Consider the following 17,763-nt stretch of genomic DNA (forward strand, 5'->3'; position numbering starts at 1 on the left):
TAGACATGCTGTGATGTGGGAGTATTATTTGCTAGTTCACCAGAAAAGAGAATGGCCAGTTTTTCTACTAACGAAGGTTACTTTTTTATCTTTTGGTCTTTCTTGCACCTCAGGGAAGGAGAAGAGCATTGCTATCAAAATAAACAACAACTTTTTCAAAATTGCGTTGAATTGAATCATCTGTTGCATCTATGTTTGCAAACTGTAATAGCGCTCATAGAAAATGCTAGAAAGGGAATCTCAATAAGGATTGATATAAATTACAACAGACATCTAGATCAGAGGAGTCTCCAAAAAAAATCAAAGGTTTATTATTTAACCTCTGCAAGCAGATTCAGACTGACTTAAAGAGATTTAGCAGCATACAAAAGCATTTCCCTGGCTTACTCAATAAAGCTCTATTTGATTGACAATGCTAAGCTAGCTAATTAGATAGCTAGATAGCTATCAACTTACCTGTAGCTGAATAAAAATACTGATTATCATTGGTATTCACTTTTTTCATGCAGTGCACTCTGGGTTTCTCTGCATGAAAACTGAGGCATTGACACCTGTTATTATGATTCACCTTAAAACTAACATTTTCAAAAAAGTGTTGTTTGGTAAATATATATTGTTCCTACATTTAAAAAAAAAGTTGTTTTTTTTTTAACACATCTAAATGATCTAAAATGGAAAACTTGTTTCAATAATCTAGTGGCTAGTAGGTTCCCAACTACCCTGTTCCAACCACCTTGCATGCGTTTGCTGGAAAGTCGTTGTTCAGGCATTCAAAGTGAACCCTAGATATTTAGACCCATTGACTTCAGAGCAAATTAAATTGTGGCAATCATAGGAGAACAGGGACCAGTAAACTCTACTGGTGAATTGAAATGTCAAGAACCTACGTCTGTTTTAGGTGTGCAGCCTCATCTGAAGGCAATGAGTTGCTGTAATTGTTAGAGCTTTGTGGGAACAGGGGTTGTAAGTCCTTTGAAAAAGCAATATTCCAGAGGCCGTTCTGAGTGAAGCCAGTGCAGTAAGGTGGTGGTAGATCAATGATAATAAATATGATTCATACAACAGCGTATCTTCTAAGTGCAGAGCTTTGGTCTGATCGAGTCCAAGAAAAATGTGCGTCAGTAGATGATGCAACATAAAAACAAAGCAGGTTTTCCACCAAAATGCACTTCTTCTGTGTGCTGTTTGGGCTTGACTTTTATAGACTGTTTTTTTTTTTTTAATCAATTTTGTTTTGTTTTGCTTTGTTTGTTTAATTAAAGGAAACACATTTGAAATAAAATTAGTTTTACACAGACTACACTAGAAAATCTGCAGAGTTGCAATTATTTTACAGTATTTCAAAATCGCTTTATATATGGGTATGGATGAGGGAGGCAGTTTTTTCTTTTGACTTCAAGATCTGCTAACTTGTTTTGGCAAGGAGCTCTTGTGAGACTGTCCTTACTTTATAAATGCTGGCAAGAGTGGTTAAAAGTTGTACCAGATGGCGAAGCCCATATGCAGTTTGCCCTTTGGCCAGGTAGACTAATGAATGCTTTTGGGAGTTAGTCTGGCACCAGACCCTCCATGGGCTGATAACTCCATCATTTCCCTCAGCTGTTATGAAATATTGTCTGGCTTTCACATTTCCCTGTAACATATGCTTATAGTAATAGAGATGAAATTGAAATAGAAAAAAAAAACTCTTCACCTTTGATATGATGGGACGGGACTGCTATTGTATAGTTCAATATGTTTATATTATTGTAGACCCTTGTGAGAGTCTTTAGATGATGTTGGACTTCTGGTTAACCTTTGGTATTTTTTTCCTCCTGGTGCTTTGCAAGGTACTAATAATTTTGTTTCTCTGTGTCTTCTGAATATGTTGTCCTTAAGGAGCACAACACAGGCAAACGCTTCTACAAATAATAGAAGCAGAGGTGCTTGGAACTCGTGCTTTGTGAAAACTGTGGAGATAACTCCAAAGTACTGCCTGTGTCTGACCTTCACAGTCTGGCTATAGCTCATAAAACCTGTCTGCAATAAGTAAGTAAGGTAATTTAAGTAGATGAACTGCATAATATCTTGTGTTGTAATTGAAATAAGTTCAGCTAAAGTGGATGGACTATGAAACATGTGCAATAGGGTGGTGGTTAGAACCGTCTCTTCACAGGCCGAAGTGAGTAACTGTGAGACTTCATGGCTGTCAGTCTCTGCTGTGATTGACCGCCGACCTGTTCAAGGTGGACCTTTCATCCAGTGACTGCTGGGAGGTTGTCTGAAATATTGTCGACCTAATAGATCTGAAAAGTATTACATCAAGTGTTTCAATCCAAGAAATCTATATCAGACTTAAATCAAGGTGCCATGAGTGAGCCTGAATAACTATGCAAACTTTTTCATCCATTTTTGCATTTATCAAGAGAAATAGATGCTTTTTGAAGACAAGAAATTGAATCGCCACGTTGTGTGTCACTTTAAAGCAAGTTTCACCATATGATCTATTCTCCCGCTCTGACAAAGAGATTTTCTATTTTCTGAGTTTGTAATGTCCTAATTTCCTTGTTTTACAATTAAAGTTCCATAAACAAATAAATAAATTAAATCACCAAAGAAAGACCCAAATTTTAAATCGGATTTTGAATTGATGACCTTATTGCTTCAAGCCAACAGTGTCAAGAACTGTGCACTATGTGTCATTTTTATACACTGTATTTTCAGTGAAAATCTTTCGGTTTGTGGTTTTGGCTGAGGCTGTTCGTTTTCTGCCAACACACTTTCTAATCTGGGTTTAGTTATTTTATCTCTTCTTTTAGAGGAAGATGTGACTTGACAGATACAGCTCCACAGTCCGCAAACTTCTCCTTCACACAGAAGAGTTTGGAGACATGGCAAACTGACATTAGCTGGCTTGTTTTGTTTCTGTAATGATTTTCTGTGATGTTCAGTCATACCGTAGAGACAAAATTAAGAAAAAAATTATAATACGCTGATTGTATTTGGAATTTGTGAGCCGTTGCTGATCAGGCCACATCACATGCCGCTATAATGACATTATGGTATTTGTCTCACTGGAGTGGGTCAAAAGAAACCTCTCACATTGTAAAAAAGCATCTACATTTTTAGATCTCTTTTAAATGCTTACACATGTCATGATACATATGGCTCACAGTGAATTTAATTTTGTTTAACCTTGTGATTCTGTTCATATTGTTTGTGTTGTACAGTGCGTGACTCCCACATTTATTTTGTGCCTCTGGAGACACAAAATAAATATAAAGAGATAAAGCTATCTTGTGGTAAACAGGTTGGAAAAACTTTGAACTTCTATGAAATGACAAAGCAACTAGGGAAAAAAATGACAGATTATCCTATCACAAAATCAGAATTCTTACATGATCACATATTTAATTATAAAATTAAAGGAAGGAATACAGATATGGGAGAGTGGTGGCTTACGTGGTGCTATAACATGACAAATTAAATGGTGTACTTATAATTGTGCATCCATCTATCCATCCATCCATTGTCTATACCCACTTATCCTTGCAGGAGCATGGGGCAGGCCTGGTGCCTCTCTACTGCAGTTATTGGGTGAGAGGCAAGTATGCCCTGGATGGTTGCCAGTCCATCACAGAGACATGCGGGAGTCTATGCACACTGACTCTAATACAGTGTTTCTCAACCCTGGTCCTTTCAGCAAAACCTGTCTGCCAAAACCGCTAATATTTCTGCAGCCAAGTGTTTTTTAAATGCTGCTGGAAATAGGAAGAATAGTGTGATTGTCTTTTTCCTGCCCATTAGACACATGCTTTAGAACAAAGAATCAGTCACTCAAACTTATTGTCAATCACTCAGACAATAAAGACTTATGTACATAAGGTGGATAGAATGTTCAGTTCCAATGGTATCAGTGGCATCAGCAGTGATGTCATCACTCTATGATATCACAAGGGAATCGCTCTTTTGAATGTGGCTCGCAGACAAGAGTTTTCTCTGACCTGTTCCACAGTTCAATCGCGGCAGATCACTCTTCAGAGCACGTTCGACGTTCAGAGAAGCAAGAAGTTACTAGACTATAGACATGAAGCAACAACAGATTGTTTGCAAACATGAAGCTTTTCCAGCTAAGCTTTCATGGGTCGACATGGTAGACCTCAACATCCAAGTCGACTACGACGCTGTCATTTTCCCTGTTGAAGATGACAGCATCAGCCCCATTGAGCCGGAAGATCAATCAAAGATCCAGGGGGAATCAAGTCCTTCCGGCGACTTTGAGAGACCAAGATCATCGGAAGTCGAGCAGAAAACAGCACCCTCTGCTGGCTTCAAGATTACCCCCTCAGTGGAAGACGTGGAAGAGACAAACCAACACGTCAAAGATCTGACAAAGCAGGTAGACGATCTTAAAACAGAGTTGCAGACAAAGAATTTTGAACTCCATGAGGAAAGAGACAGAAGGGTTGCATTACAGGCTGAAGTCAAATCCCAGCAGGAGGAGATTCGAAGGCTGCAAACAATGTTGGAAAAAGAACGTCACCAGCAAGTCAAACATGAACAGGTTTCTTGCTCTTCCAAAGTCACAGTTGACAAGAGTGTTCTTCAACAGCTGGAGTACTTCAAGCGAGAGGCTGCAAAATACGCCTCCCGCAATAAAGGTCTGATTGAAGTAATGGTTGAAGAATACCGAGTGAGACTCAAATATGAGGAGCAGCTCAAAAGTCACTCTGAGCAAGCTTCCAAATTTAAGTCTCAGGAGGAAATGGTGAAAGCTCTGCAGGGTCAGGTTGCAGACCTGAAGGTGGAGTTAAAACTTGCTCTAGAAAACAACCATCCTAGAGTCTCCACCCAACCAGAGGTCCCCCTGCAAAGAGAAAACTCCCTACAAACAGAGGAGACCAAGGATAGACAGACCTTGAATCAACCAGGGAGGTCTAAAGAAAAATGGACCTCCAATCAACAAGGGAGGTCTGAAGAAAGACAGACCTTGAATCAACCAGGGAGGTCTGAGGAAAGATGGGGCTTCAATCAACCAGGGAGGTCCGGAGAAAGACAGACCTCCAATCAACCAGGGAGGTCTGAAGAAACACAGACCTTGAATCAACGAGGGGTCTCCATGCATAGCCTGGCTCAGCCTTTACGCCAACCCACACTCAGGTTGCAAACAGAGGAGTCCACGCAAAGCCAAACCTCCACACAAACATGGAGGTCCGAGGAAAGACAGACATCCATGCGANGAGGCTGCAAAATATGCCTCCCGCAATAAAGGTCTGATTGAAGTAATGGTTGAAGAATACCGAGTGAGACTCAAATATGAGGAGCAGCTCAAAAGTCACTCTGAGCAGGCTTCCAAATTTAAGTCTCAGGAGGAAACGGTGAAAGCTCTGCAGGGTCAGGTTGCAGACCTGAAGGTGGAGTTAAAACTTGCTCTAGAAAACAACCATCCTAGAGTCTCCACCCAACCAGAGGTTCCCCTGCAAAGAGAAGGCTCCCTGCAAACAGAGGAGACCAAGGATAGACAGACCTCCAATCAACCAGGGAGGTCTGAAGAAAGACAGACCTTGAATCAACCAGAGAGGTCTGAAGAAAGACAGACCTTGAATCAACCAGGGAGGTCTGAGGAAAGATGGGGCTCCAATCAACCAGGGAGGTCCGAAGAAAGACAGACCTCCAATCAACCAGGGAGGTCTGAAGAAAGACAGACCTTGAATCAACGAGGGGTCTCCATGCATAGACTGGCTCAGCCTTTGCGCCAACCCACACTCAAGTTGCAAACAGAGGAGTCCACGGAAAGCCAAACCTCCACACAAACATGGAGGTCCGAGGAAAGACAGACATCCATGCGATCAACCTCAACTGGTTGCATGGAGGGTCTTCATGTTGGTGTTGGCACGAAGGCCAAGCTAAGCCCGGCTCGGCCTTTACACCGACCCACACCCAGGTGGCACTAACCTAGGTCACTATCCAAGCCCAGGTTTTGCCAACACTAGGCATTATGAAAATAGGTATGTTAGATGATATTCATCCATGGATGAATGGATGAATATTTGTTTAACAGTTGACAATAGAATACGAAACAGATAATTTGTGAAAATTCATTTGGCTCTGCTACTGTGCAGAAACAATCAATCAGAACCAAAAGGGAAACTTTTGGTTCTGATTGGTTTCTAATGTGTTGAATGTGTCTCACCACATTCAACACATTAGTAACAATGTACTGCAATTGCTACTAAGCTATGCAATTGGCAGAAAAACAACCTAACATTATATCATCATTATTTATAGAATGATTTAGAAAACAAAATGCTACATAGGCTTGTCAAAACTATTTCGACCCATATTAGGACTTAGCATTGATTTCCCTTCATTTTAGTAGCTGCGATTTTGCCTAACCCAGACATTTTCCCTAACTCAAACCAATACTAGTCTATTCCTAACATTAACTAAACCTTAATTCACATCTTACCTCTAAACATTACCCCTGACCCAAAGCAATAAATCCATCATATTAGGACAAGTCTTTGGTCCTAATATGGTGGATCTAATATGACACTGGACATATAATGGTGCGTTCACACCAAACACATTTTGACCATCAGGCACATCTGGTTTACATTCAAAGTCTATGTGGAGACGCGTCGAGGGCCGTTGCAGTGCGTTTCGAGCGTCTAGCACGGCACCATTTGAACCTTTTGGAGCTTTTGACGTGTCCAGCGCATCCAATACTTCACATAGACTTTGAATATAAAGCAGACTCGCCTGACGCTCAAATCATGTTTGGTGTGAATGCACCATTAGAATGTTTAGTTCCTATGGTAACAATGACATCATCAGTGATGACATCACTCTTTGATGCATCAAAGAAATCTCTCTCTTGAGTGTAGCACACAGACTGTTTTGTAACTTTTAAGTTATGAATCTTCTACAGGAGCATTAAAATTAATTGAAGGCACAGAATCAGCCCAGTAGCTTCACATTTTCAGGTGAGAGACTCTCCTGGTGTAAATAAAGTTAATTTTTCGGTGCTGGAATTGCACCAAGGATAAATTACTTTAATCAAAGCATGTTATGAATATATGTGCATATATTCCATCTTAAGTACATAGCATAATAGTTTTTTTTTTGTTGCTTTTTCCACCACTAGATGATATAAACTGCACTATTCAGAGATGCAATGAGTTCATAGCAGCGGCCCTGATGCCAACATCTCCAGAAAACATATTAAAGATTGTGGCATGTGTTACACACATCAGAGCTGGTGTCGGTGTAGCAGATGCTGATTTTCCTGTAAAAAGTCTAGAACAGGTAGAAGGGATGAGGCAGAAACAAATCTGTGCTTCACTAATCCTCCTGGAATCTGTTCTGGTTAAATAGTTAACATTTCCAAACAGCACCATACCTGATCTTTCTTCAAAATAATCATTGTGTCCATGTTATTTTCTTTGTCATTCTCGACAATACACTTATTCTTGTAATAAACGACGGCTTTAGATCCTTTAATACAAAGGTAGAGCTTATGTCACATACTTAAGTCTCAGAATAACCGCCATCTGCTACTGCATAAAAAATATACAATATATTTTGGGGGGACGGAGGGGGGGTGTTTCTGTACACCAACATTTTCACAGAAAGACACAATATAGCTAAACAGATTCGACTCATGTAACATAAAAACAATCTAAACATGTCAATATCACTTTCCAACAACTTCCAGAACTGTTTTATTTCAAAGCTGATAACTGACGGTGTATTAAGCAATCTGTACATATAAACAGATCCCAATTCAGCTCCTGTACAGTAGGTTTATACCTCAGCTAACTAGAACCGTCGTCACTCTTTTTCCTCCCAGCGCCCGTTAGTTCAGTTGCTATGACAACGGTAAATAAAACACAAAAGGAAAAGGACTAGTAATGGACTGTTCCACCATGTCTGTAGTTCTAAAGTGCAGCTCAGAGGGGCAAACAAAAATTTACATCTATTTTGAGTGGCACTGTTCTGTGTCAGTTAGACTTTTGTTTAAACTTGAATTTGGCTCGTTTTGTGTTAATTATGTCACCACAGTTACTCGAAATGCCAACAAAAGCAATAGCTCCCCTCACGGGATCGAGCCGCACGTTCTAATGTATATATTGTGAAGGGGGCACGCAGTGGTACGAGCCGCATTAACGGTACTAGGAAGAGGCAGTTATTTTGAGGTGTAGAACAATAGGTGCCTGCCTATGCATTGCTATGGCAGGCCCCAATTCTGAAAAATNCTGTCGTTTTCCGCTGCTTGTTATCTGTTCGTAGCGGCTGAAAGTGAGATATAAAGTGTATATGGTAGTTAGCTGCAAGTAGCAGAATAGGAAATATATTTTCTCTTAGCTTATTTTTTATATTTATTTAGTTAATATTGGTATTTTATAAATTGTGTTGACACAGACTTTCAAGTCTTTAATTCGCTAATTAACTGTTTTTGGGCATTTAAATTCGTAGTAAGAAAAATATTTTAATACAATGTTCCTTCATGATCAGAGAGTCATACTTTAATTTGTAAATTAAAAAAAAACCCATTTCCCTAGGATTATCATTTCATGTATGAGAGTGAACTCTTATTTTTCATTGTTTTATGCAGGCAGCTCTTCAGGTGAGCAGACTGCAGTTCCAGATTTACTTCCAGCTTCCCAAAAACTCCTGGAGGTTCTCGTCATCCCCATGTCCTGCAAATGTTCTCTTCACTGTCTCCTCATCTTCTTAAAAAAAAAACTATTAAATTATGGTAATATTTGCTTTTGCCAGTCTCAGTATGAATTTCCTGGAGTTATTGACTGCTTGTTTTTGTTTTGTTGTTGTTGTTGTTGTTGTTGTTATTCTAATAAAGACATTCCTACAAAAATGTTGTTTCTCTTTCTATGCTGGTATCTTACTAGAGTATACTTGATTATGATAACAAAGGAAACATAAGTTTGTTAAAAACAAACTTGTTGTTTGTTCGTTAAGTGTTTAGTAGTTATTATAAAATAACCATCCAGTTGTGTGACAGGAACTCTGGCCAGATGCAGGTTGGTAAAACATTAAATATGAAATAATTGTTTTAACTTTATCTGTTTGTGAATCCCCAGCAAACCTGGGGAATAAGGAAGAAATCAGTTAACTGCATGACAGGCTAGCCATCATCTATTATGATTTGTCATTTGAGATAAATATTTTATAAGCAAATCATTTGATGAAGGTGCCAAACAAGACTCAAGCTTCACTGTAACAGAAGTCTGAACAAGTAATTTGAGGTGATGAATTTTTTTCAATCAGTAATAAAAAACTTAATCCCGTTAATTTGAAGGTATTTCTACTTAGAAATTACTTTTCCTTAATTATGTATATTTGATATCTGTTAATATTTGCCCCAATTATAAAATTGTCCAGACCCAATTGTTAAATTGTTCAGTTTAACACAGGAATTATCCTGTTAAACTGAACAATTTATTGAAATTTACGGAAGTTGAGTGACGTCATCAAGAACGCCCTGTTCCAATTGGCGAACTAGCATACTGCATCCTTGTGAACTCAGTAAGAACGGACTTTCAACTGTTCTTGTGGGTACGTACTTGCCAAGAACTCAAGAACATACTTGCGTTCTTGAGTATTGAGAAACGGCCCGAGACTGACCTCTATAAGCTTCGCACATGTGGTTCTTACTCACGGTTCGTTTAGAAAAAAGATAAAGTCAGTGGGTAATTGTTTATGTCTCAAAATTTTTCAACCTTCATACTAAGGATTTTAATTCACACTCAGAAATTCAGAGAAATAATAATTTTATGTAAGGAAAATATGAATAGTCACAGGAAATGCGTATTCTTCCCACAATGCAGTGTTAGACCTGTCACTGCCTGTTTGTGAGACTACTCACTGCCTTTCTCTGGGCCCTGTTGCTATGGTAATTAATTATCTGCACTTGGGCTGGCTCTCTCTGTCAGACAGTATGCTGGAGACAGAGTTTCTATACTTCTAAGACACCCAGCATCGGTCTCAAGGACCCTAACAAAAAAACCATAAGCCCTAGCAAAATTTTGAAAACATTTTACGGGAGCAGGCATGTGTATCTATGTCATGACCGACTTTTAGACCAATAGGGTGATATTTGTGCCTGTGAAGGGGAGTTAAAAAGAGTTTTGGAGTCAGAAATCCACTGTGCTGTGTGTGTGTTTCAGAGAGAAAGATTACTGATTCTATGAGACACTCGGCCTTGATTTTTCTTGTTTTGATCAATTTATGTCGTCATTTTAACTCAGAATCCCACTAAAAGTAATATCTCCCTTCTTGGGATCAAGCTGAACGTTTTGATACCACTTTTGTGGGGGTGCACGCAGCGGTACGGGCCGCCTTAACCGTGATGGAAGAAAAATAAATAAACTAAAATAATGAAGAGACGTTCTATTGGGTGCAATAGGTGCCTGCCATGCAATGCATAAGGTGCATTGCTATGGCAGGCCCCAATTACAAAATATTTAATATTTTTCATCAGCGGAGGAATTGTATTTACACGGCTGATTGTGTTTGTCATGCAACCATGCTTCACCATGTTTTCTCTGACAAATCAACTGGACTTTGAGATGACAAACTGGTCAACGACTTTTCGTAATTACATTTATTTTCAATCATCACTGGGAGCATATTGTATGCGATGATCAGGGGGAGCCAAGCGCATCTGTGCTTTTTAGAAACTGACAAAACAGATGATTGCATCTGCAACCTAAAACATGTTTCTAATTTTTGTTTGATTGAAATGCATTTAAGCTAATGACACAACATTTCATTGAAAGATCTCCCAAGAACATTAGCATTTATCCTAAATTTTCTCACAGTATATAATTACATACATTTAAATCCCTGATCAGCTCATTCAGAAAGCTGAGCAGCAGTGCGCTCTGCTCTGGCATCTGAGCTGCAGTGCAGCTGCAAGGACAGAATGCCACATTAGTAAGATGGAGCAAGTTGCAGTTAATTGTGCAATTCCACATTGTTTGCATAATTATTTGTTTATAAATCTGATGATCATTTAAGCAAACAATGTTTTATGGATTTCTGCATGGCTGTGTGTGGTGACCCATGAATTTGTGATTATGTCAGTAGGTTAATGAATTATGAATGTGGGTGGATGTGTCAGAGCTTGATATTAAAACATGTGTTGTTTAATGTACAAAGTAAAACAGTTTTGTGTCCTTCAAACAAAACCAATCATTATGCAGAGTCTTTTTTTATTATTATTAATTACATTTGCACATTTTTTTCACCTAGGCTTTTAAAAAAATACTTTGAGTACAAGAGATAGACCCTACTATCTCTTGTGGCCAGTTTTTTCAATGCAGTGTTATCTTTTGAAAACTTAAAGGAAACAGTTCTGCAAAAGTTGTCTTGAAGCCATATGCATGGCTCCATATGCAAAATGGAGCCATGCAGAATGTTGCATGGCTCCATATTTTCTTTCTTGTGCAAAGTAGTGAAGTAAAACACGGAAGATCCTGTTTAATGAGACACCACCTTATCCAGTTTTGCACTTGTGTTTATAAAAAGCAAACCTCACAACCCAAAGACGAAGCATTCAAAAAGTGCTGCAAAATTTCATGTGACTTTACTATTACTGTTGTTTACAATGTGCAGTTTAGATTGGCGTTTTATTTATGAAAAAAGAGACATGAAGACAAGCACAAAGAGGGTTTAACATGCAACCATGCCATTTAAAAGACCTTATAAATGCAGCTCATGCTCATGGCTACTACTCACAAAGGCTTATTGTCGGTTGGCTTTAGTGACAGAGGAAGGGTGAAGTCAAATTACGTGTTTATATGAAAACAAAGCTGAGAGGTGAATAGAGAGGTGCACAGCCCGTGAAAGCTAAAAGCACTACCAATTCCCTTCACCTGTCTTTTACACTTAAGGACAGGTCTGCCTTTTATTGATTTTCTTTCTTTTGCCAGTCTTCAGTAGCCAACAGTGGTATTCCAACAACTTAAGCCAATTTTATTGCATTGCAGGAAACCTAAAATTGAAAGCAACTTGCAGTCCTTCAAACTCACAGGGTCTCAAACTATAGCACAAAGCTGTAGTTTTCCCTCAGTTATCCATCATTATGACTCTAAGGCGCAGATCTACTGTTGTGCCAAGCTCACACCTATTTGGACAGCTACACATTCTGACTCTGTCAAGCATGCTGTACACCTGGAATGACCAGTTTTCTTTAATATTGTCCAAGTGTGCTAGTTTAAGATGAATTAATTACCCCATTATTTGTAGGCAATGTAGCATGAATTATAATCTGTGATTAGTGAGACCTCATAAAAAGAATATCTCAAGTAAATGACAGAAAAAGAGTGCATGATTTTTGACTGTTAAATCTGTGAATAAGGTGATGATGAGTAAATATGAAGCTACTGTATGTTTCCCTTGCATCATTGCAGCATTTTATTAAGCATCCTCTTTTTTTTTGTAGGCATTTTGACACATTAATGAATGTCTATGTTGACATATTTTCACACAGTGATGCTCCACATATTGGCTGTTACGTATAAGAGTGGGATGATGCTTTTGCATTAACTGAACCGCATTGTCAATTAGCAAAAATGCCTAAAAGCCTAGAAAAAGCATAAAGGAGAAATCGACAGTTGTAAATCAGCTTTTTTATTTTTTAATTTTTTTAGGTTTTATGAAGTTTTACTAGAAGGCTATGGCAAGACTCTGGAGGAAAGTGTTTATGTTGAAATGTTGATGGTGCACCTCATTACTGGAGTTTGGTGCCTTTCTTAGGTCTGATTATGGATTAGGTACATTAGAGAGTGCCTGCACGTACATCCCTCGTCTTCCCCGTTTCATTATCCATATAGAGCTGCTTCATCCATGACTTACTGTACAAGAATGCAAAGCACCTTAGTGCCTGCCATTTAAAGCAATGGTTTACTGTAGAAGGATTTCTAAAAAAAAGTCCCACTCTCACTGTCCGCCATGCCAATTCCCCACTGGAACAGTGGCACTCGTTTCATCTCTCTTTTCATTTGTTAATAGGTGGATGTGGAAAAACTCAAACCTTTCATGTGGCTTCTAGCCAGACTTTTTCATTTAATCCCTAATGATGCCTGAGATTCTCAGTGCCAGTGTGTGCAACATGCAGAGAAATAGCGTGTTAGGTAATTCTTTATGCATCTGAAAAGAGTCAAAGATACAGTACAATTATTTTCCAAAGAATCTGCTAATGGATGCTCTCTTTCTAAACAACTTCTGGAGATGTTGTTGAAAGAAATTACAATGTCTGTCTTTTTTAATATTGGGTTGTTGCTTTGTTCTCTGGTTTTTCCACCTCAAACAAAAGCAGTTAGTGGATGATGGGTGCAACTTAAAATTATAGTATGTTTTTTTCTCTCCCACTATTGGTAGTAATAATTTCAAAGCCAGACTTTAATTTTATACAACATTCTCTTATGGGTTTGGTTTTGTTTATTATTTTGTGTAATTATATTTCTTGTATTTAGTGTTTTCAGCTTCTGAGTTTCTTATTGATAGTTTCTTCTTTTATTTAGGTTATTTTGTCCATTTCTTTTCTGTGTTCTAGTTACTTCCTGTTTTTTAGTATTTCTGAGTTCCCCGGTCTCCTGTGGGTTTTGAGACCTTTTCATATCTAGCTGTGTTTTGTTTGTGTACAGTTGACAAATTTTTAGTCTGTGGTTACTGTTGTGTCATTCTTTCTATGTGATTCCATCTTTCTTTGCTCTCTGGTTTTCCACTCTGCTAATTAGTTAAATTCTTTTCGTATTCCCCAGTGGAAAGTCTTCTTTAGTTTTTCAGTCATCGCTGATTCATCTGCTTAACTACTAGTATGTTCTCCTTAGTCGTCTTCCCTTGTTTCTGTTTTATTTTGGATTTATTTAATTTAATGTGCTTAATTTAGTTTTATTTATTAACTATCTTTATATTTGAGTCCACCTCAGCTTTCCTCTTCCCTGCATTTGGGTCCTCCACACAAACACCTCTTTGACCTGTTTGGTTTTCTTGTGGATTGTTTTTTCCATCAACTCTAAAGTAAATAATATTTTTCTTTATTATAAAAATTAGGTGTAATAGAAATACAGTTGTTCAGTTACCCAGGATTAATAAGAACTAAATTAAGAATTTATTAAATGTAGAGTTTCCACTTCTACACATTCTCAACTATTTAAGAATGTCTAACATATTTAGAATGGTTTTCTGAGGTTAATGTAAAATTCCACTCTGGTCTCTTCACAAAGAGAACAAATGGCAAATTCCCATCAATCAAGCATTTTGTGACTCTTTGCTGTCAACAGTCTCATTTGCACTATTTTCAACAAATAAATTCTCTCCATGTTTTAAATTAAACACCATTTGTAACTATCTGATTTCTGTTTATCACTATGATATTTTTACCAAATATTTCACACCAGAGGTGTTGCTTTAGTTCTGTATAGGATTTGCAGAAAGATGACTTCAAACAAATATTGTTTGGTATCTGATGGATGAGTAAAGGGGCAATTGTTACTTGTCATGACAAAATATGTTAGTGATTTGTTTATAGCTTGTTATGCTGGCCCCTAGTGAACAGAAATCCTCTAATGTAACCATTATCCAAAATTGCTTGGCTGATGTCATAGTTTGAAGCCATGCCAGGCTCCATCTTGCTGCATGCCTTACGGCTAATTTGTTATTCTGGACTGCATACATAAGACTGACCCGACTTGACTCGGCTCTGAAAACAGTATTTTCCATCTCCTGTAACGGCAATGTGATAAAGATGCTGTATGGGGAATAGGCGCTGGTATATAAAAGTTACTTTCTGTCTCACCAATAAACATTATCTTTTTCATTTGTTACACTCTGGCTGTCTTTGATAGTTTCAGCGACGAGAGTCCCAACAATCACGGGAGACTTTTGATCAAAGACTTAGCGCAGCCTTATGAAACATCCAAATCCTGTGGCATTGCAAAACGGTTCTCCGTGTCTCTGTTTCGTTCAGGTGAGCACCTCCGTGTCTGTCCCAAGGGTTACACCTGCTGCACATCTGAGATGGAGGACAAACTCAGCCAGCAAAGCAAGCAAGAATTTGAGATTATGGTTGACGACAGCAGCCACAACATGAGAACAACATTCACCTCCAGACATAAAAAGTTTGACGGTAAGTCGAGACATTTTCATTTGTTTAGCATCTAAAATTCATGAAAGACAACTCAACTCCCCTTGTGCTTTTTAACTATAAGCCAGTTATAAATTTTAAAGTTATTTATTCCTATGTTGATCTATTTTGAACCTTTTTTGCTGCAGGGTGTTTGGAAATTTTCAACATGATTTTATATTCAATATTCTAGAAAGGAAAATACAAAAAATGTACAGCATTGATTAACCTGTCTTAAAATAGCCAATATAAATATATCCACATTTCAACAGTGCAAGTGAGGAGAAATAATTTTTCTCATGTTAGGCTAGGATTCTAACCCAAAGGTGTCTTTAAAAAAAAAAGAAAACCAGAAAATTGTCACCAAGTTTAATAAAAGTCGAATCTGGAGTCGGTGAGTTGAGATGGATGCTGGGTGAAAAAAAATAAAAAATCGAAGGTCACCAGCTGATAAGTGGATTTGAGTGAGTGGCTCTCACCAGAGTGTATGAGTGGAATACCAGACAGTGTAGCCCGAACCAGTGTGTACTTCAATGCAGGAGATTGAATAAGCAGGGTGGTCAGGCAGATTAGCAGGCAGCCAGGCAGATAGATGAGGCTTAGTGTGAGGCTCCTGGTAATCACTGGACATTGCCATGCAGAGACTAGGCACACAGAGACCACAGACCCAAAACCTACATATAGTGGAGGAGTCATTAAAAATTATAAAGATAATTGCTCAGCAACTTGAGACTGTAGTGCAATATCATAAGAGTTATGTGTTTTTGATCTGGTAAGAGATAAATGACAACGTGGGCAATAAATACTAAGCAATCATAACATTATGACCACCTACATATCATTGAGTAGATCCCTTTTTAAACTCTGAAAATAACTTATACGAAGATACCAAATTTGTTTGTCCAGCACAATTGCTGAATTAGATTGAGGGTTCAAAATTTTTGACACAAAGTAAAATTCTCTAAATGATTTTTTCACATTATGTTGCTGAAAGATGCCTCTTCTATTTCCTGCTCCCATCATTCTTGTTCAGATGTCCATTGTTCACCTGCTTTTTTTCCCCTTCAAGACCATTTCTTTAAGAGCTTAAATATGTTTTACCAGGATCAGATTAAGTGAATTAAGGAGAAAGATGGGTAGAAAATTTGGGAAACAAGAAAATATGGGATTTAAATGCAGCTTTCTTCAAGCTAAAATTCAAATTTAGTAAATATACCTTTTGGGGAATGGATGATATATTGGCCCTGACAACAGTATCGGCTTATATTAGTCATTTTTAAATAGTATGAGTCTGATAAATAAAACTGGCTAGATATAACGACAAATATTTATTTCCATCTAGTTGCCTTTTCTTTTCTGAAGGGAGAGTTGAGAGCGTTTTGTCATGTGGTATTTGTGATGCCCAGTGATTATTTGTTTGGTCACGAGACATTTTTTAGTGATGCAGTGCTGGATTGTGGGGAGTTTAACTGAAACAGAAAAGCTATGATGGTGTCAGGGGTGTGATTGGGTTTTTCTAAGGTGCTGAAAGGTAGTGAAATATATAAAATATACATATGATATCAGTAAGTGTTGGTTGTTGGCCATAGCAGCTATATCAGAATCAGATATTAATAATAGCCCACATTTTCACATCAGTGCATTCCTAGTATTTTTTAAATCAGGTCAACATAAACTATGAATTAAAATTATTCCCTTTATGCACATTATAACTACCGAGTTACTAGACACTCAGAATTGTTTTACCCACGCTTTTGTCCAGTTGTGTTCAGTAATGTTTAATAACATCATTAGCTGGATTTTTATCAGTAAAATAATGCTGTCTCTGAAACAAGGAGTTACATAATCTTATGCAAAAGACATACAGTTTCAGATTATGTCATTTTTACACAAAAAAAGCATACATTCACTTGCAAAAGATAGCTGCTTTCAAAGCTTGGATCAAATGTTAAACTCTCAGTGGCTCACTGTTATAAAATCCTTTATTTTTTTTGACCTTCTGTGTTTAAAGTCCAAAACTGCCTGCTTGAACCAGGAGAAGGGAGGGCAGCAAAAAGAGAAATCAATGTTTCATTGCCCAAACAACATCAAGGATGATGTATTTGAAACGTGTCACTGACGAATGCTACATGATCCATCTGACGGGTTGGAAATACCTGGACCGGTATCCCAGGAACAGTAGCGCTGTTTTTAGGCTGGTTGACAATTATTTATTTATCTGGTTTAAAACTGCTGAAGAGATAACTAAACACAGATTATTTCAAAAACAAGCAAAATTGAAAATGGTAATTTGTGCTGTATCTTTAAAAATAAATTAAAATAATGTTTTTACTATTTTAAAACATACCAAACTAAATCCCAAAAAGTATTTGTATTGCCTCTGTAACATTTGGACAGATTGGACAGAAATGCCAAACAAGCTAAAGCAAAAACAAAAGGCTTGAGACTAAATTAGCTTTTCTTGAGCTGACTCAGCACTTGCCAAGCGTCACCACTGATGGTTTAACATAACTGAAATTATGGTCTCTAAAAAGTCCAACTACCTGTGATCTTTTCCCACTCAATTCACGCATGTTTGTGAGCGATCTAGTGTCTTTCTGGAGTGCTTAATGGGGCAAGAGGTAGACTGT

At 37.9% G+C, this 17,763-nt stretch overlaps 2 protein-coding genes across 3 annotated transcripts in view; both read left to right on the forward strand.

Annotated features, from left to right (window-relative positions):
* Positions 1 to 17,763, forward strand: part of LOC103139365 (glypican-6-like) — a 161,799-nt gene that overhangs the window by 19,573 nt on the left and 124,463 nt on the right. The window contains exon 3 of the mRNA XM_016672406.1: positions 14,978 to 15,136. Coding sequence (XP_016527892.1) covers positions 14,978 to 15,136 — 159 coding nt within the window. The remainder of the gene's footprint in view (positions 1 to 14,977; positions 15,137 to 17,763) is intronic.
* On the forward strand, positions 4,616 to 5,961 carry LOC107836459 (uncharacterized protein DDB_G0290301-like). Of its 2 annotated transcripts, none has more exons than XM_016672405.1 (2): positions 4,616 to 4,914; positions 5,633 to 5,961. In XM_016672405.1, the coding sequence occupies exons 1-2, from the start codon at positions 4,655 to 4,657 to the stop codon at positions 5,931 to 5,933; spliced, it is 561 nt and encodes a 186-aa protein (XP_016527891.1). In that variant the 5' UTR covers positions 4,616 to 4,654; the 3' UTR covers positions 5,934 to 5,961. The 2 variants fall into 2 exon arrangements, with proteins under 2 accessions (XP_016527891.1, XP_016527890.1); XM_016672404.1 differs by lacking the exon at positions 4,616 to 4,914 and adding an exon at positions 5,230 to 5,596.

Source organism: Poecilia formosa, unplaced genomic scaffold (assembly GCF_000485575.1).
Source record: "Poecilia formosa unplaced genomic scaffold, Poecilia_formosa-5.1.2 Scaffold60, whole genome shotgun sequence".
Taxonomy (NCBI): domain Eukaryota; kingdom Metazoa; phylum Chordata; class Actinopteri; order Cyprinodontiformes; family Poeciliidae; genus Poecilia; species Poecilia formosa.

Bases quoted from the DNA above. Each gene is read 5' to 3' on its own strand.
- LOC107836459 (XM_016672404.1), top strand. From the start codon at position 5,265: ATGGTTGAAGAATACCGAGTGAGACTCAAATATGAGGAGCAGCTCAAA. The intron at 5,597-5,632 runs GTCTGAGGAAAG...TCAACCAGGGAG, and splicing joins ACCTTGAATCAACCAGGGAG to GTCCGAAGAAAGACAGACCT.